The 20,867-nt window shown below is 34.5% G+C and overlaps 1 protein-coding gene across 1 annotated transcript; it reads left to right on the plus strand.

Annotated features, from left to right (window-relative positions):
* Positions 1–988: 988 nt before the first annotated feature.
* On the plus strand, positions 989–1,956 carry LOC131180194 (germin-like protein subfamily 1 member 13). Its single transcript, XM_058147828.1, has 2 exons — positions 989–1,124; positions 1,283–1,956. The coding sequence occupies exons 1-2, from the start codon at positions 1,004–1,006 to the stop codon at positions 1,828–1,830; spliced, it is 669 nt and encodes a 222-aa protein (XP_058003811.1). The 5' UTR covers positions 989–1,003; the 3' UTR covers positions 1,831–1,956.
* Positions 1,957–20,867: the final 18,911 nt, after the last annotated feature.

Here is a 20,867-nt window from a genome sequence, read left to right on the forward strand (position 1 = left end):
ACTGTTGGTGGGTTTCCTAATTATCTGAAGATAGAAAGTGCAGTTTGGAGGCCATAGAAAGACAACAAAAGCCAATTCAAATCCTGGAAATAAGGTATTGAATTCGAGGGACATCACTTTAAGTAATTTATTTTTGATTAACTTTCAAAGTCCTTACCATTTGACTTTATGTGCTTGATTATAATCTTAAGGATATCTTAATCCAACTATCACAATTAATTAATAGTAAATTACTTTGACTCATCCAATCCAATTAATTAAATCCACGATAGCATATGAAATTTTCTTTTTAATTAATTCAAGGATCCTTAATCCAAGTACGTTTCTATTATCACATAAGCTACAACGATTAATTTTTTGTGCCAAAATTAAATTACTTTACTTTAATCGAGTGGTTGTATAATATATTATCAAATTTTTTTAACCAAAGTTTTATTGAATTTTAGTTGCCCATTTTATTAACTAATTTTTCACGCACAATAATTAAGGATAATGTGGACATTTTTTAGCTTTTAAATACCAAAATGGGCAGTTCAAAAAACAATATATATATATATATATATATATATGTGTGTGTGTGTGTGTGTGTGTGTGTGTGTGTGTGTGTGTTTATCCTATAATGGAAAAAGTTGTAAATCCTTATACCCTCTCTCGCCCTTGAAGCAAAAACAGGGGTGAAAAAAAGAAAATTAATTAACTCTAGGAGGTGAAAATGAAGAACTTCATCACAACTCTCAGAAGCTTGAAAGAGTTGAATCAGTCCAATTTGATATTGCAAATTAATTCAAAAGGAGGGATGATTTAATGATTAAATGTTTGCATACACAATTGTAGAAGAATTGGTCATTGGTGAAATAAAAAAAAGGTAACCATTAACGACTACCTGGCAACCTTTCACGTTAGAGAATTTTGAGAGACTTTCATCTATAAATACTCATCTATTCATGCAAGATTTTTCACATCTTCCCCTCAACGACTAAAGGCTAAACAAAGTAGTCATATAATGAAGAGCTTTCATTTCCTTGTCTTATTGTCTCTGGCATTGGCTCTCTCTTTTGCCTCTGCCTTTGACCCTAGCCCTCTCCAGGACTTCTGTGTTGCCATACCTGAACCTAAGAATGCTGGTATATATAAGCTTGCTTTCAGTTTTTCGGCTTTCTTTCATGTTTCTGTCATAGCATTATCCTATAAAGATCAGTATTTCCCGTATAGAAATCTTTTTCTCATTTTGTTATATGCATGTTCAATGGTTACTGACAATTACTTTGATATATTAATGCAGTGTTTGTCAATGGGAAGTTCTGCAAGAACCCAAACCTTACTGTAGCTGAAGATTTCTTTTTTCCGGGACTCAATGTTCCTGGAAATACAGGAAATCGAGTTGGATCCAATGTCACCCTCGTGAATGTTGATAAACTATTTGGACTTAATACTCTTGGTATTTCTCTCGCTCGGTTAGACTTTGCACCCAATGGTGGCTTAAATCCTCCTCACACCCATCCTCGTGCCACAGAGATCCTTGTAGTCGTGGAAGGCACCCTTTATGTTGGCTTTGTGACATCCAACCCTAATAATCGCCTTTTCACTAAAGTCTTATACCCAGGAGATGTTTTTGTATTTCCAATTGGTCTCATTCACTTCCAGTTTAATATTGCAAAGACCAATGCAGTTGCCTTTGCTGGTCTAAGCAGCCAAAACCCAGGTGTCATCACGATAGCAAATGCAATCTTCGGGCCTAATCCACCCATTAATCCTGATGTTCTTGCTAAGGCCTTCCAATTGGACAACGATGAAGTGGTAAAACTTCAGAAACTGTTTGCCAATGCATAAAACAACCATTTAAATTAAGTCAGTGCTGCTCACTGTTTAAGAATAAAGTTTAGTTATGTTCGATGCAGTGTCTCCAATAATTGAGCAAGCGTATCCTAATAAAATAAAATGATGTAATTTCTTGGTGTGCCTACTCTAATGACATAGAGAGATGTGTTCTTGTTCTGCCTTTCCTATATGTGTGTATATATATATATATATATATATATATATATATATATATATATATATATATGTGTGTGTGTGTGTGTGTTGATTTATTTTGGTTACAGTATTGCATTTTTATTCATTTACTTCTCTAAGGGAAGGAGATCTGAAATCAACTCAAATAATGCATTATCATTATACTAATTATTATTTTAACTGTTATTAACAAAAATATAATTACACTAGTTTGCTTCACTGATTCTCTAGTCTTACGGATTGGTCAGTCCCATGTGTTAACGCCGTGTTCAACATCAAGTAGTTGTTGTTGTTGCTTTTTTTTGTTTAACATAACATAATGTTTTAGATAGATGCTCAAAGTTGTTTGAATATGCTCTTAATTAGTTAGAATTCAATGTTTAATTAATACCACTAATATATGAACGTAATTTGATGACTTGACTTCCCAAAATATACAAATATTTACAGGTACGCCAAAGCAGCACCTGCGGGAAAAAAAAAAAGCTTCCGATTAAATTTTTTGGATAAATATTATAAGACAATATTGTTCAGCAGCTATTAGCTCACAAATGATGTACCCATTTTTCGGTAATCGATGACTGCTCAACCACCCACGTGTAGCATGTTCCTTGCCAAATGAAATTAGACAGCAGACAAGATTCTGTTTTATTATCATTTAGAAAAATTAATTAAAGATATATTTTTTTTAAATTATGATTAAGATATTAATTCCCTAATTATCACATGGCCCCTCTTAGGCCCATCCAAACAGTCAACAACAACAATTTAAAAAATTACCATTTAGTCCCTACAACTAATCCTTTTGTAAAAATTACCCAAATGAGCTCTAAAAATTTTAAAATTTTGCCATGTGGTCCTTAGCAATATTATTAAGCTAATATAAAAGAAATTATAATTTTCTAACCTACTACGAATATTTTATAGATTTTTAATCGAAATCAAGCCTAGATAATTAAGAAAAATGAGGATTCGGGTTTACCTATGCCAATTTCGACCCTTAGGACTCCTCCAGGACGTCTGAAAATGATGGGGTAGTCTAAAATCTTGACCCAATTTTGAAGCTTTCTTGGTAGCTTGCTTGCCCGACCTAAAATTGCAGACCCGAGCAACTGTCGAATTTTTGCAAAATGAGCATACCAACGCGAAGCTCATAACACGGGGGTTAATACATAATTTTTACGGAATTTATTAAGCTCATTTAATGCCCGAAAAAACACTACAAAGTTTCATAGGATCCACCGAAAAATGATGTCAGAAAATTTTGAAATAGATATTGCCGCAAAGCTTTCATCTAGGGGAGCACTCCGATACTCTTGAATTTTTTATGGGATTCACGGTTTGTGAGAAATCTAGCCCAAAAATCAAAATGGGCTAAAACTTCCCGAATAATAATTGGATAAACTGTTAGATGGATTTTTGTATTTTTAGTGTCTATGGAAAGCTCTTGAGGTGTAGATAGGTTTTGGGACAAGACTTGGTCCAATTGGTGGCCGGATCAGCCAAAATCTGCCTGGGAAGTTGAACCGGCGTGCTCGCACAGGGGAGGTTTTTGGCACGGTTTTCCGGTGACCTGAAGGCCAGTCGGCGGTGGGGGAGGGGCGGGGAAGGTCACTGGTGATGGGGGGAGGGGAGGAGAGTGGAGGCGATGGCTAGCGCGGAGGGAGAGGGAGGAGAGAGAATTGGGGCATCAGGGAGAGAGAAGAAAGGAGAAGAAAAGAAGGAAGGAGACTGGTTCGATTCGATTCAGTTCAATTCGGCCGGTTCGATTCAGGATACCAAAAATTAAATTTTTATTTTGCCTTGAGACAAAAAACGATGCCCAAAAATTTCAGAAAACTCAGAAAAATTTGTAAAGTTTAAATATATTTTTAGTTTTGCCACGTGGTCTTTAAATTAATTTGTAAAAATTAACAAAGTTTATTGATTTTGAAAAAATCAAACTCGATTACTAAAATTTAAAAAATTTCAAATAATTTCTCGAAATTTTAATAAAATAAAATATTATATTTACCCATAAAATAAATAATTTAAAAATTAGGGATGTTACACTGATGTTCTGGCTAAGGCCTTCCGGCTGGATAAGAAAGTTGTCAAAAATATTCGGGTGAAGTTTGGTGACAAGTTGGGTGACATGCAAATAATAATAATAATAATAATAATAATAATAATAATAATAATAATAATAATAAAAGAATAGTAACCTTAATTGCTTGATAATGTTGTTCAATATTCCTTATTGTAATTCCATGAATAGAATAAAACGAAGGAATGGTTTCCTATCACGTGCTGTTGTCTATGTTCATTTTGGATGTAGTATGAAATATTGGAATTTTGTCATATAAGCTTTTCTGCTATTTTTCAGCAGCTCAGTGGACCAGAATTTCAATATCTATTGAAAGTTGGCTGACAATTAAATTGTCAATTCTGATTACTAGAGAAATAGATCGGGCCTAATTTCACATCAAAAGTTAAGTCAACTCTTATATTTAGCATAAATTGACAATGCACGTCTCACATCCAAGTATGAACATTTGCAAGCATAAACATTTGCGAGGCTTTGATACCATTTAAACAAAATAGATCGGACCTAACTCTATTCCAAAAACTAACTAAAGGGAATGAAGTTTATTGAGTCTTATATTTATCACAAATTATTTATCTCAAACCAATGTAAGGTAACATTATCCGATAGTTATGGGCCTCACCCAGAAATTTTTTAAAATAAAATTTAAATACATTTGTGTTTTGACCCATATAAATGATAAATCGAAATAGATTCAATCAAAGTGACGTTTAAAACTGAGGTAATCCAAATTTGATAGTAAAAAAGGTAAAAAGAAGCTTACGTCACACTTGAAATGGATACATCACTATTACATTTTAATTGTAATCAATTAATTAATTAATTATTAATTAGTCTGACTCATCCAATCCAGTTAATCAACTACACGATAACACATCAACTTCACTTTTCAATCCAAGGACCCTCATTATGTTTCACCAATAAATTTTGACATTTGGATGGCTTCTTTTTGTTTAGTAATAAAGAAGATTGGGGACACCAATTTGGGCTTTGCTGTACTAGAAAGGAAGGGAATGAACTCAAATTAATTTTTCCAAATCAAATATTACACCATTGATACATGCATTTTGCATAGTTATTTAGGTTTAATTTCATAGCCATTTCATTTATTTGTTAGTCACTTTTAGCTAATTTTATTAGTTATTTAGATCATTTTTCATAATTGTCAATTTATGGGTTAAATTGTGATTTCTTTTGTTTTATAGGTGAAAATGGTGTTTCTGAGGGACTAAAAAGTAATTGTGCCAGTGACGAGTGATTCCTATAGTCAAAGATGTCAAAAACAAAGCTTGAAAGTTGAAAAATGCAAAGTGACCGAAATGTGCATAGCCTGTTGCATAAGTTGTGTAGTTCTGCACAGGGAGAAAAAGCAAATTCTTAAACCTGCCGAAATTTGCATGACTTACCTGCATAACTTATGTAGGTTCACATCCTGCTTATGCAGCTTCACAGAAAACTGTATAACTTATGCAGTCCCGCACCCTGCTTATGCAGCTTCACGGAAGAGCACTTAAACTTGTCAAAATGTGCATAACCAGCAGCATAACTTATGCAGTCTCATGCCTCACTTATGCAACATGACGGGAAGCACCTGGAATTACCAAATTTGCTCAGAATCTGCATAGGAAGCTTGCACAACTTGTGCAAGTCTTCATAATGAGCTGGCAGAGGAATTTTTACACATGAATCTCTTCCTCAAATACACCATTTTTAGAGTTATTTGTTAGAAAGTATAAATAGTGCCCTTACCTCATTTTTTGCGATAAGAAGAAAGAGAGGAAGACAAAAAAAAAAAAAGGGGGCAGAAAAATAGAGGAGCAGTCGACTTTCATTCTTAAGGAGCAGAATCCAGCTTCTTCTTCTCTTCTTCACGATTTTCTACATTTCTCCAACTGGGTTTCTTTAGTTTTAGTTTATTTTTATGATTTATTTCCTCTTTTACTTAGAATTTCTTGTGTTAAACATGGATTGTGAGTAGTTTTCTTTGATTTTGGAGTAAGGGATGTAATATTTTAGTTACTTTTGTGGATTTAAACTGGGTTAGTCCCAATTTAATGAAATTTATGAGATTTAATCCATTTCTTGTGTGCTTATTCACATGCTTAATAAAGGGCCCCATTAAGTTATGTTCTTAATCCTTGGTTGAAGCACCGAAGGGAGAAAACCAAGTGATAGTTAATCAAGAAATTGGACTTAATCAACTTAGATATAGAAATAGACTAAGGGTTAAGAGGGTTTTAATAGATTAATTAAAGAATCTAATGGGTCTTGATTAATTTTAACTCCACGAAAGTAGGATTAAATTAATTAAGGCACTCTTTGTCTCACTCAAAAGAGTTTTCAAAGGATTTTAGAATTAATCTCCTTTAAACCCATAAATTTGATGGATTGGGCTAGCTAGGGAAAATCCCAAAATGACTTAAATATGAACCCTTAACTCCAGAATCGTCTTTTTATCAATTATTGCTTGGAATTTTACTTTTGAGTGTTTAGTTTAATCTCATTTTATTAATTTTTATTATTAATATTATCAATTTCTTTATTTTGCGAATTATTAAATTAGTCATTGTTTGAATTTAGTTTTGCATTTTCATACCTTATGCTTCAAATTCCCAAATTTCTTTTATTTATTTGATTAAAATACAATTTTAACATATTTTATTTTACATCAAAAATTCAATTGAAAATACAACTCTCCGTGGGAACGATATCTTTTTCTATACTACTTGAATGACCCGTGCACTTGCGGTTGGGACACATCAAGTTTTTGGCACCATTGCTAAGGAGTTGTTTGTTTAAGATTGAATTCTTGATTATTTTAGTTGTTTATAGTTTTTTTACTTTTGTTATCTTTTCATTTTTTGTGTTTGTTTGTTCTTTTTAGGTACTCTTAATCTTTTATGAGAAGAGCTAGAAGCACAAGTGACACATCCTTATTGTTTAATCCTGAAATTGAGAAATTTTGTAGAGCCAATAAGAAAGAAACCAAAAAAAGAAAAGAAGCCTTGAGAGCAACTAAAATCGAGGCAGAAATGGCTGATGAAAGAATTAGAATTGGTGGTGGTAATGTTAAAAATGATCGAAACAATGAAAATGCAGTCCAAGGTGAAGAGGTTGTAAATGCTAATGTGCCTAGGGGAAGTATGATGGATCATGCATTTCCTCATTTTGATGATTTGAGAGAGAGTATAGCAAGACCAAGAATTGATGCAAACAGCTACAAAATGGATTTTAGGGTATTACAAATGATTCAAAATTTCCAATTTGGGGGACATCCTTCAGAAAATTCTCATACTCATCTTAAGAAGTTTGTTATGATCTGTGACATGCAAAAGTGGCCAGGAGTGTCTAATGATGCAGCAAGGCTAAAATTGTTTCCATTCTCCTGGAAAGATAGATCATTGGATTGGTTTGATTCTTTACCTCACAACTGCCAACCCAGAAAATGACTACTTAACCATTAGAAAGATAGTTCAGTCACTAAAACTGCCAACCCAGAAAATGACCAAATAAACAGTACGTGTTCATTTGGTCATAACTCTCTCTATACTAGTCCAAATGACCTAACATTTCATCAATGGAAAGCTTAGACATAGGGCTACACTTTTCATGAAGACCACTTGACCCAGTTTTGCTTTTAACCAAATCAAATTGTTAGTACAAGTTGAGTCACTAAAACTGCCAACCCAGAAGTTATCCAAAATACTGTTCCTTTGGTATGCTTAAAAAGTTTTGACAAAAATGCCATAAATTAGTCTCCAAAGCTGTAAATTAAGTGAAACTAGTGCCAAAAGTTTTATAAGACATAGCACAACAATTCTTATGTTTTGACCAAGCTCTAGAAACCATTGCATCCTAGGGAAAATATTAGCCAAAGTTAGGAATTGAAATCTGGAAAATGTTAAGTTGAACCCAGAATGCCATTTGATACCCGTGTGTTCATTTGGCCATAACTCCCACAAGGAAATTCCATTTGAGATGTGCCAATATGATCTGGAAACATGATACTTAGGGCTACAACATTGATTTAGACACCTTTGCCAAATTCTAAGTGTAAAGACCCTAAAAAGAGGGTCAAACATACTGCCCTGAAGTTGGTTATTGCCCTTATACGATTGAGAGTCCAGGTTAATACATTGACTATAATTCACTATACCAAGCTTGAAAAATTATGAAATTGTACCTGAGAGTCCCTAAGACATAGAAGAACATATCTTGTGAAGGAACCTAAGTCTAAAAATGACCTTAAAATGATCAAATGATTGGTCAAAATTTATTGACCAGAAATTGTAAATTTTGGACAGCTTAGAGGCAAAGGGGCCAGTTATGGTATTTTGACCATAACTTGAGTTCTATAACCTGAAATTCAGTGATTCAAAAACTAAAATTCAAGTTTAAACATAGAGGAGCATTTGTTATGAAGGAAGTGTGACCAAATAGACATCCTAACCTAGTCAAATTCCTAGATAAAATAATACATGAAAATGAACCTAAAGAAAGGTTCATGGGAAAAAAAATGCTATATATGATAATTAAAATACTCATGAGGATAATTAAATATTAAAAATGATATGAATATGTAAATTGGGACTAATTTCCTATTAATATGAAATTAATGGTACCAACGAACAATACCAGAAAATAGTAACAGTGAATAGTGCTAAAATAATAAAAAATATTTAATTACCCATAGTATACCTAGACTTATTTATTTGGTTTGGATAAATTGGTATACCAATTAGGGACTATAGATAGCAGTACTGCCTACCGAGAAAATCATGAACTGACAATATATGTCTGGTATGATTGTTATACAGGCTATATGCCTACTTACTGGCTATTGTGCCTACTTTATTTCTGGCTTTACAAGCCTGACAGTGGGTCTCATGCCCAACAGCTGGCCTCGTGCCTGACAGACGTATACTGGATAGACATATGGCTGTCTAACTAGTATACACTTGTGCATCCAACTTTTATAATTTGTTATAGGTTTCTTGGGCACTGATAAAAATTAATTGAGACTTAAAATATAATAAGTAATCATAAAAGATCCCGATAATGTTAATTGTTTCCAAAGTGTAATAAAAAAAAACGTAAAAGACCCAGAAATTACGAATTGCAATTATTATTTCAATTGTTAAATTATTTTTATTATAAATTATGCACCACTAAGCGTTATGCTTAGCGCGTTGGTCTTCCATCGCATAGGTACTGGAGATCAGTAGCCATCACAGCAGCAGCCGCCACAGTAGTGTTCGGACAAAGTTTCGACTAGATCTGCCACTGTCCAGAGTCACCTCACCGGTCTTTTATATTTTGGTAGGGCCCATGTATTGACTAGTATTCTGGTTCATTATGTCTAGTCATGATATATTTCCTTGTAATTAAACTTTGAGATTGAAATGAAAACTTGTAATTTATTATCTATGAATTTTTATATGAATGCAATAGATGATACTTCATTTTAGATCTCATAAATAATTGTAAATGATATGATACAAGAGAATATGATATGGAAGTATGTGAAATAAATATGGACATGTTAATAGGTGATTAGCGGAACTCGCTAGATGCTAATAAAATAGGGGAGGCTCTGTCCGAGTCTCCACAGAAACAAGATATAAAAAACAAAAAAAAATTTCTACACATAGAATACATGTTTTAAATGACATCAAAAGTTTACAATAGATATGATAAAACAAGATAGGGTTCTCCGGCATCGAATGTGGCACTTCTTGCTCGGCTATACAGTAGATGGGTAAGGGGCGTCACATTTAGTGGTATCAGAGCAGAGGTTTAGGCGGTCCTAGACCTAAATAGATAGAAAGAAATAGTTGCATCACATGCATGGGCCTTTAGATAGAGTCGAGGTGACACTAATGCAGATCTGTTCTTTGTCTGTTTTATAGGATCGATGGCATCTGATCCTTCAGAGCACGGACCTCCAGGACCGATAGAGGAGGAAGTAGAGAGTCACGCACCTGCTCCTAGTCAGGGGAGAAGTGGTAGTAAAGCAGAGTTATCTCAAGGTACTGTGAGTAGGGCACAACAGGCCTTCTATGAACAGATGACACAGCTATTCCGTCAGGTCGCCGGAGCCATTCCTCAGCTACAGCCACCTCCACATCCACAGCCACAGCCACAGCCGCCACCACCACCACCACCTATACAGCCACCTCCACCCCCATAATCGCAACCTGTACACAAATCTCTACTAGAGAGACTGCGGAAGTATGGGACAGTTGACTTTAGAGGTAAGAGGGATGATGATCCAGCCGCAGCAGAGTATTGGCTGGAGAGGACAGAGAGGGTATTGCAGCAGTTGCATTACACCCCAGAGTAGTAGTTAGAGTGTGCTCTGTCACTTCTATAGGAGAATACATATAGATGGTGGGTGACAGTATCTAGAGTAGTACAACCTGCACAGATCACATGGGAGTTCTTTCTGGCTGAATTCAGAAAGAAATACATCAGTCATGTGTACTTGGAGGCCAGAAGGAGAGAATTCCTGGCACTGAGACAGAGGCAGCTGACAGTCTCCTAATATAAGCAGGAATTCATGAGACTTAATAGATATGCATTAGAGCTAATGCCTACAAAGGTTGATAAGTGCAGAAGGTTTGAGGATGGACTGAATGACAACATCAGGTTGATAGTGACATCTCATCACTTCATAGATTTCTCTCTGTTGGTAGCATCAGCCCTTGATGTGGAGAGAGTCAGAAATGAAGAGTAGTCCAGAAAGGATAGGCAACGCAAGAGAGGTCCTGGACAGGGCTAGATTAGTGCACCAGCTACTAGTAGTAAGAAGCATAAGGGTTCACAGAGCCAGACACAAGGCCAGAGGGGCCAGTCTGAAGTATCTATAGCTAGTTCCCCGGGTACAGTAACAAGAGAATCAATTTTAGTGCCAGAATGTACCCACTGTGGCAGGATACACAGAGGGGAGTGTCGACTGTTGATTGGTGGATGTTTTAGATGTGGGTCTACGAATCATTTCATACGAAGTTGTCCATAAGGGAGTGCTCCCACTACACTAACACCGACTGAGAGGTCTACCCGATAGTGTAAAGGGGTAGAAGACCTGTGAGGCTTGAGATAACTGGTACATTACAGAGGGCTTCTGAGACTACAGAACGGCCCGAGGTTGGAGTAGCACCCCGTGTGTACGCTATGGCTCGAGATGAGCCAAATCCAGTAAATGTTATCAGAGGTACATTTCTTAATTAGAATACCTTTAAGTATGTATTGATAGACCCTAATTATATTCACCCCTATATATACATTGTACCTCCTGTTAAAAGAGGATACCGAGAGATAGGTTAGAAGATGACATGCTTGTCACCAACCCTTTGAATCATAAGGTTATGGTAGATTATCAATCGAAAAGGATCGTATCAAAGATAATAGATCAAAATGAGAAGGAGGCTGTATATAAGATGAAAGAAGATGAGTACAAAACTGGTTGAAAAAAAAAAGAGTTAGTCTATTGGGATTATACCGTGGTAACTATGCAATGCTCTTGATGTTTGTGCTGTAAGCTGCAGATTACAATACCAACTTGGGACTATTGTGTAGAGCTACGTATTTTCAATAGTAAATCAAGATAAGGATAAGATTGTAGAGCTAGGATTAATAAGACAGACTAAAGAAAAAGTAAAGTATTATAACACAAAAAGGTGAAAAGACAAGGAGATAGTGGTCCCTCGATTATTTACACTGTGTAAATTTCGAGGACGAAATTTTATTTAGAGGGGAAGAATTGTAATGCCCTCACTGTAGGTAGTCCATACATTTTACTATTCCGACAACTAATATCTGTTCGGACAGTTAAAATGTCTAGAACTACACCTAGACTATAGTGAGGAGGCATAAATCGAAGAAATAAATGTTAAAAAAATATAGAAAAAATGTAGAGAAAAAAAATAACTTAAAGTTTAGAGAATTTATAAATTGATACAAAAATAATAAAAATAACCCAATATGCACTACTAAGGGCATTTTGGTCATTTCACCCCCAAAAGTAAATTTTGACCTAAATGTCAAAAAAAAAATTTAGAGAATAAAATAATTAATATTAATTAAAATTTATGAAATAGATTACGAAAATGAGATGAGAAAATAAAAGAAAAGAAAAGAAAGGAAAAGAAAAGAAAAGAAAAGAAAAGAAAAAGCTTAGGAAAATTCAAAAAAAATATATATATATAAATAGGCACTAGAGGACAAACTCTCACCCACTTCCATCGTCTTCCTCCATTTCTTCTCTCTCTCTTTCCCTCATTTCCTCCATTGTTGTCAAGCTTCCAAGCTTGATTTCCCAAGCTTCTACACACCAAAACCCATAGCTCACTTCACAAAAAATACTCCCCACACCCTAAGGAAGCTACAGAAACCCATTGGAAGCAAGAAATTTGAAGTTAGGGAAGCTCAAGTAAGGTTAGTGCACTAATCCCTCTTCTTCTCTTTATTAAACATGAAAAGCAAATTTAGCCAAGTATAAATACCATGAAAATAAAAAGAAAATCTTGAGCAAAGAACCCTTGAATTTTTGGCAGCCATGAAACTGGAGGTTTGTTGCTTTTAAGTGATGAAAAATGGTTCCATGCGAATGTGTGATGAGTTGAAATGGATGGGAGTTTGATTGTGTAGTGTTTGTGTAAATTTAAAACTTTGAAAACTAGGGTTTTTGTAAATGTTGAGGACTTTGTGTAAAATATTGAAATTGACCTATTGATTTGAGATTGTTGCTTATAGAAGTGTATTGCATGCAAATTGATGTAAGGAAGTTGGAGGAATTGAGATATTGAGAGTGTTCAATTTTCAGTAGGTTTGGACTCAATGAGTCCAGTGGGTTTATTGACCCATAACTGAAAATGTGTGACTCCAATTGGTATGAGGCCAATTGGAGGTGAAATTAGACTCAACATGGCCCATTTTCCATAAAGAAATCATGCCTAAATTCTGCTCAAAACTTGACCAAAATACTGCCCAAATCCGGATTACCCTGCACCAAACCCAGAAAATGACCAAATGAACAGTATGTGTTCATTTGGTCATAACTCTCTCCATACTTGTCCAAATGACCTAAAATTTCATCAATGGAAAGCTTAGACATAGGGCTACACTTTTCATGAGGACCACTTGACCCATTTTTGCCTTTAACCAAATCAAATTGTTAGCACAAGTTCAGTCACTAAAACTGCCAACCCAGAAAATAACCAAATGAACAGTACTTCATTTGGTCATAACTCTCTCTATACTGGTCCAAATGATCTAAAATTTCATCAATAGAAAGCTTAGACATAGGGCTACACTTTTCATGAACTTGACCCAGTTTTGCCTTTAACCAAATCAAATTGTTAGCAAAATTTCAGTCACTAAAACTGCCAACCCAGAAAATGACCAAATAAACAGTACGTGTTCATTTGGTCATAACTCTCTCTATACTAGTCCAAATGACCTAAAATTTCATCAATGGAAAGCTTAGACATAGGGATACACTTTTCATGAAGACCACTTGACCCAGTTTTGCTTTTAACCAAATCAAATTGTTAGTACAATTTAAGTCACTAAAACTGCCAACCCAGAAGTTGTCCAAAATATTGTTCCTTTGGTATGCTTAACCAGTTTTGGCAAAAATGCCATAACTTGGTCTCCAAAGCTGCAAATTGAGTGAAACTAGTGCCAAAAGTTTTATAAGACATAGCACAACAATTTTTATGTTTTGACCAAGCTCTAGAAACCATTGCATCCTAGGGAAAATATTAGCCAAAGTTACGAATTGAAATCTGGAAAATGTTAAGTTGAACCCAGAATGCCATTTGATACCCGTGTGTTCATTTGGCCATAACTCCCACAAGGAAATTCCATTTGAGATGTGCCAATATGATCTAGAAACATGATACTTAGGGCTACAACATTGATTTAGACACCTTTGCCAAATTCTAAGTGTAAAGACCCTAAAAAGAGGGTCAAATATACTGCCCTGAAGTAGGTTATTGCCCTTATAGGATTGAGAGTCCAGGTTAATACATTGACTATAACTCACTATACCAAGCTTGAAAAATTATGAAATTGTACCTGGGAGTCCCTAAGACATAGAGGAACATATCTTGTGAAGGAACCTAAGTCTAAAAATGACCAAAAAATGATCAAATGATTGGTCAAAGTTTATTGACCAGAAATTGTAAATTTTAGACAGCTTAGAGGCAAAGGGACCAATTATGGTATTTTGATCATAACTTGAGTTCTATAACCCCAAATTCAGTGATTCAAAAACTAAAATTCAAGTTTAAACATAGAGGAGCATTTGTTATGCAGGAAGTGTGACCAAATAGACATCCTAACCTAGTCAAATTCCTAGATAAAATAATACATGAAAATGAACCTAAAGAAAGGTTCATGAGAAAAAAATGCTATATATGATAATTAAAATACTCATGAGGATAATTAAATATTAAAAATGATATGAATATGTAAATTGGGACTAATGTCCTATTAATATGAAATTAATGGTACCAACGAACAGTACCAGAAAATAATAACAGTGAATAGTGCTAAAATAATAAAAAATATTTAATTGCCCATAGTATACCTAGACTTATTTATTTAGTTTGGATAAATTGGTATACCAATTAGGGACTACAGATAGCAGTACTGCCTACCGAGAAAATCATGAACTGACAATATATGTCTGGCATGATTGTTATACAGGCTATATGCCTACTTATTGGCCATTGTGCCTACTTTATTTCTGGCTTTACAAGCCTGACAGCGGGTCTCATGCCCGACAGCTGGCCTCGTGCCTGACAGACGTATACTGGATAGATATATAGCTGTCTAACTAGTATACACCCGTGTATCCAGCTTTTATAATTTGTTATAGGTTTCTTGGGCACTGATAAAAATTAATTGAGACTTAAAATATAATAAGTAATCATAAAAGATCTCGATAATGTTAATTGTTTCCAAAGTGTAACAAAAAAAAATGTAAAAGACCCAGAAATTACGAATTGCAATTATTATTTCAATTGTTAAATTATTGTTATTATAAATTATGCACCACTAAGCGTTATGCTTAGCGCGTTGGTTTTCCATCGCGTAGGTACTGGAGATCAGCAGCCATCACAGCAGCAGCCGCCACAGTAGTGTTCGGACAAAGTTTCGACCAGATCTGCCACTGTCCAGAATCACCTCACCGGTCTTTTGTATTTTGGTAGGGCCCATGTATAGACTAGTATTTTGGTTCATTATATCTAGTCATGATGTATTTCCTTGTAATTAAACTTTGAGATTGAAATGAAAACTTGTAATTTATTATCTATGAATTTCTATATGAATGCAATAGATGATACTTCATTTTTAGATCTCATAAACAATTGTAAATGATATGATATGGAAATTTGTGAAATGAATATGAACATGTTAACAGGTGATTAGCGGAACCCGCCAGATGCTAATAAAACAGGGGAGGCTCTGTCTGGGTCTCCACAGAAATAAGATATAAAAAACAAAAAAAAAATTCTTCACATAGAATACATATTTTAAATGACATCAAAAGTTTATAATAGATATGATAAAACAAGATAGAGTGTTCCGGCACCGAATGTGGCACTTCTTGCTCGGCTATACAGTAGACAGGTAAAGGGCATCACACACTGATGCATTTCTCACCCAATACTTTCCACCTGGAAAAACTCAAGAGTTGAGGAATCAAATGATTACTTTTAGACCAAGAGAATATGAGACTCTTTATGAGTCATGGATGAGATGGAAGGAGTTGGAGAGATAATGTCCACTTCATGCCATTCCTAAATGGATGATAAACCAAAATTTTACACAAATGTCACTCCTGCTATCAGAGGAATCATTGATGCTCAAACTGGAGGGGAATTCATCATTAAGCATGAAGATGAAGCTTATGAGTTGTTAGAGAAAATAGCAAAGAACAGTCATCTATGGAGTAGTCCAAAAGGGTCAACTCTAACTCAAAAAAGGCAAGTTGCTAGAATGTATGAGCTTGATCCATTAAACATGATCAATGCCAAATTTGATGCACTCACTAATGTCCTTGCTAAGAAAATGGAGGATTTAAGTATGCTAGTCAGTTCATCATCATGTTCTGGAAGTTCTCAACAAGTTACTTATGTAGAAGGAATAATGAGTTGTAGAGTAGATTATCCTTCATATGCTTGGAGGAATCATCCCAATTTTTCATGGGGGAATCAACAAAATCAATCTTCAACTCAAAACTTTCCACTACAACAACAAGGGCATCAATACCAACAACCTAGGCAACCACCACCTGGTTTTCAACAAAGGAATGCAAATCCTACACCTCTACCAAAACAGCAAGAACAAGGGTCTACAACTGAAGCTTTGTTACAACAAATTCTTACCAATCAAATTAAGCATGATGAGGAGATGAGAGAGATGAAAGCAAGGCTGAAACAAATGCAAACACACAATAGGATGCTAAAAAATCAAATTGCACAACAAGCAAGCTCCTCAAGTACCAAATCAATGGGAAGACTTCCTAGTCAAATAGAAAATCCAAGGGAGCAGTGTCATGCCATCACACTGAGGAGTGGTAAAATAGTGCATAATGAGAAGAGTGAAAAAGTTGAGAAGAGAGAAAATGAGAAAAATGTTAAGGGAGATGAAAAATAAGAGAGTGAAAAAGGGAGTGCAAGAAAAGGTAAGAAGGAGGTTGAAGAGAAAGAAGAAAAATATATACCTCCAGAGCCTTACAAGCCACAACTTCCCTTTCCACAGAGATTTCAAAAAGCCAAGCTTGATAAGCAATTTGGGAAGTTCTTAGAGGTTTTGAAGAAGCTATATATAAATGTGCCTTTTATTGATGCTCTTTCCCAAATGCCTTCTTATGCTAAGTTTTTGAAAGAAATTCTCTCAAACAAAAGAAGACTTGAAGATTATGAGACTGTAGCCTTAACTGAGGAATGCAGTGCTATCCTCCAAAGGAAACTTCCTCCAAAGCTCAAGGATCCAGGGAGTTTTTCAATTCCATGCCACATTAGGGAATCATGTTCTATAAAAGCTTTATGTGATTTAGGGGCTAGTGTAAGCCTTATGCCCCTCTCCATCTATGAGAAGCTTAACATGGGAGATCTTAAGCCAACCCACATTTCTCTTCAGTTGGCAGACAGATCAATTAAGTATCCAGAAGGGATCTTGGAAAATATACCACTGAAGGTTGGAAAATTTTACATCCCAGTTGACTTTGTCATTTTGGACATGGAAGAGGATTCTCATATGCCAATCATTTTAGGGAGGCCTTTCTTGGCTACAACTGGTGCTTTGATTGACATGAAAGGTAAAAAGCTTACTCTTAGAGTCGAAGAGGATCTGTTAGTCTTCAACATTGGCAATGGCAAAAAGAAGCAATATGAAGATGTAGACTCTTGTTTGAGAATTGATATAGTTGATGAGTTAGCAAAAGAGCCATTTAGAAAGAGTTATCCAAAGGCTTCTCTTGAAAGTTATCTTGTCCATGAAGGGACTATCAATGATGAAAATCCAAAAGAGGCTACATTTGCACAACATTTAAAGAGTAATCCACCTTGTCATATGGCACCAATCTTTCAACTTGAGCAAGTGGAGAAAAGTGAGGTCAAACAACCATCTCTCAAAGAAAAAGATGCACCAAAGGTTGTCAAGAAAGAAATGGTTGGATTTTTAGACAAAGCAACAAGGATCTTCTCATGTGATGGAAAGAAAATGAAGTATAGATTCATTGAAGCACCTATTGGAAATAGAGGCAATAAATTCCAATTCCAGCCACCATGAAACATCACAAAGGTCAAGCTAAGGACCATAAATTAGCGCTCTTGGGAGGCATCCCAAGTTTCTTTATTCTATTTTTATTAAGTTTATTCTATTTGCATTATTTTTGTTTTGTTTTAAATATCCCTCAAATTCAATTTTGACATTATTGAATTTTTCCTTTTATAGATTCATTTTGAAGAACTAGAGTCTATTGCACTGTTGGGAAGTTATTCTTACTTGATATTTTGATTGTCTACTTCTCTAAAATTGATTTGTTTTAATTGCCTTTGTTGCAGATCCTTTTAGGCTTGTGCAAAGAAATTTCTGTGTGCTAATTCTGCAATATAAGCTGTCAACTATCTGGTTATTCTTATTAGCTGAGGCTAGGTGTATTATTTTCTGTGCCTTTAATGTTAGTATTATGGTGAGTGGTTCATTTTTGTGATTGTGGGCTCAATTGGGTTGTGTCATTCAATTTTATGATGCTGCATTTGATTGGAAAAACTGAGTATGCATGATTTGCTTTTGTGGATAAATGCAACTTTCTGATTGTAGTGCAGTGGTATTGGTTCTTGCTAAGCTTAAGATGTGATTAATGTCAAGCTGCAGGTTTTGAGTTGAAATGATATTGCTCACAAGTTTTTGTGCAGAAATTTTTGCTATCATGAACTTGAATGTGCAACTAATTTGGATTTGCATATGTTAATGAATTTTTATGTTAACTTTTAATGATTCATGCAATTTTTTGGCTAAAAATTCTCATTTTTAATGAAGTTTAAACATTAAAAGTCATTTTCCCTTGCAATTTCCAAATTTGCAAAGTGATTTTATCAACTTTTGTTTCTGCTGAATTGTGCATAGGCAAACTGCACAACTTATGTAGTTTTTATACTTCATTTTTGCCCTATTTCTCATTTCTGCCAAAACCTGCACAACTTAGTGCATAACTTATGCAGTTTCACATTACTCAACTTCTTGTTATTTCATTTTTGCCAAAACTTGCATAAGAACCTACATAACTTATGCAGCCTACTTATGCACTTATTTTACAGAGCATTCCTACTGCATAACTTATGCAATCTACTTATGCAACATGCATTATGCACTTTAAGTTGCTAAATCACTATCCTATGCCAGGTAACCTTTCACCTTTGCTTTTCATTTCACTAATACCTGGTTATTCATTTTTGTCTTGAATTTCACTATGCACTACCTTAGACATTGAGGACAATGTCCAATTTTGAGTTTGGGGGTGTAAGATTTTCACTTATTTTTGCTTAAAAATTTTAGCATTTTTAGTCTAAATGCACTTCATTTCATTCCATGCATCATATATTCATATTGTAAATATTTTATACACACATACATACATACCATACATCATACAGTAACCATTTAAAAATTGTACATATTGCATACAAATAGATTTCTTCTGCTTAGTTAATGCATTTTTCATTTTTAGGAACTATGCATTCATGCAATAAAATTTTTGCATAAAATCTTTTGCCAAATCCCTTGAGTAATGAGAAGTAGCTTATGAGAGTCATTTGACTTACCTTTAGTTGGGTTTGTGGATTGAAAGTTTCCTAAGAGGTGCAAAGTTTTGAAGTGTTTATCGTTTGCCTATATTTTCTTAGCCAAAAAGCAACCCAACTAGTCATTTAAACATGGAAGTGTTTAGAGGCAGCTATAGGATAAAAAGTAGTCTAGTGATGTCTCACCAATCTTAGAACAAATTTTCTAAACCTTTCGAGGTGAAATACTAGCTTGTACTTGAAAAGAGAGATGATTAGGCATTCTTTAATTTAAACCTTTTCATTTTAAATCTTTGGCCTTTTTCCCAATTAAAATTAACCCTTGTAAACCCCTTTAAGCCTTTATATTCCTAATTTTTCTTGAAACTCTTATTGCTACCTAGCCAATGAACCAAACACTCCAACCCTTTTCATGAGAATAATTATTTATAATATTAGGTACACTATAAAAAAAAAGGGGGGGGAGAAAGAAAATAATAATAATAATAATAATAAAAGGGAGAAGAAATGCTTATCATGCTGTAAAAATGCTAGAATGTATGTATTTTTCATTATTGTCATTCAAATTGAAAGAAAATCCACCCAAAGTAATTAAAGGAAATGAGTTTGGGGGTGGTGTTTTTTATGTATTTTGTAAAATATGCTAGCACTTGAAAATTCTCATTGTGTATTTCTCTCCTCTTTATATATAAAAAAAAAAGAGAAAAAGAAAAAAAAAGGAAAAAAAATAAATAAGAAGTGTACCTTATGCTTTCAAGATTGAAAATATTCTCATGCTTTGAATCCTTTTTATCCTTCTTCTTCTTAACCTCATTTTGAACCCCATGGCCCATTACATTCCTAAAAAGACCTTTGATCTCTTAATAGTACTTGCTACATTAGTGGAGATAGGGGTAGGAAGTTTGCTTATAGGATTGGAGCTTACTCATTCATTCATTCAATTCCATCATTCTATATAGAGACACTTTGATTATTGATTGTTCTATAGTTCTTTTTGAGCATGACTCTCTCTTTTGATTAGTTGGTTTGGGAATTTTGGATGATAATTGACTTGATGGCTAAACGGTGAAAGCTTGGACAAGCATTAGATTCTTTGCATCTTGAAGGACGGGTATATAGATTGTTGGTATGGCTAAAGGTATGTTAAGTTACTTTAATATGTGACTTTCATAGCTCTTTGGACAAGGCACCCCTAAAATTGTATTATATTTTAAAGTTTGTTTGAGGACAAGCAAAGATTTGAGTTTGGGGGTATTTGATACATGCATTTTGCATAGTCATTTAGGTTTAATTTCATGGCCATTTCATTTATTTGTTAGTCACTTTTAGCTAATTTTATTAGTTATTTAGATGATTTTTCATAATTGTCAATTTATGGGTTACATTGTAATTTCTTTTGTTTTATAGGTGAAAATGGTGTTTCTAAGGGACTAAAAAGTAATTTTGCC

The sequence above is a fragment of the Hevea brasiliensis genome, chromosome 5 (assembly GCF_030052815.1).
Source record: "Hevea brasiliensis isolate MT/VB/25A 57/8 chromosome 5, ASM3005281v1, whole genome shotgun sequence".
Lineage (NCBI taxonomy): Eukaryota > Viridiplantae > Streptophyta > Magnoliopsida > Malpighiales > Euphorbiaceae > Hevea > Hevea brasiliensis.

What these genes read in the sequence shown, in the direction of transcription:
- LOC131180194 (XM_058147828.1), top strand. Translation starts at nt 1,004, where the DNA reads ATGAAGAGCTTTCATTTCCTTGTCTTATTGTCTCTGGCATTGGCTCTC. An exon ending in ACCTGAACCTAAGAATGCTG is followed by an intron (nt 1,125 to 1,282) that starts GTATATATAAGC and finishes ATATTAATGCAG; the next exon opens with TGTTTGTCAATGGGAAGTTC.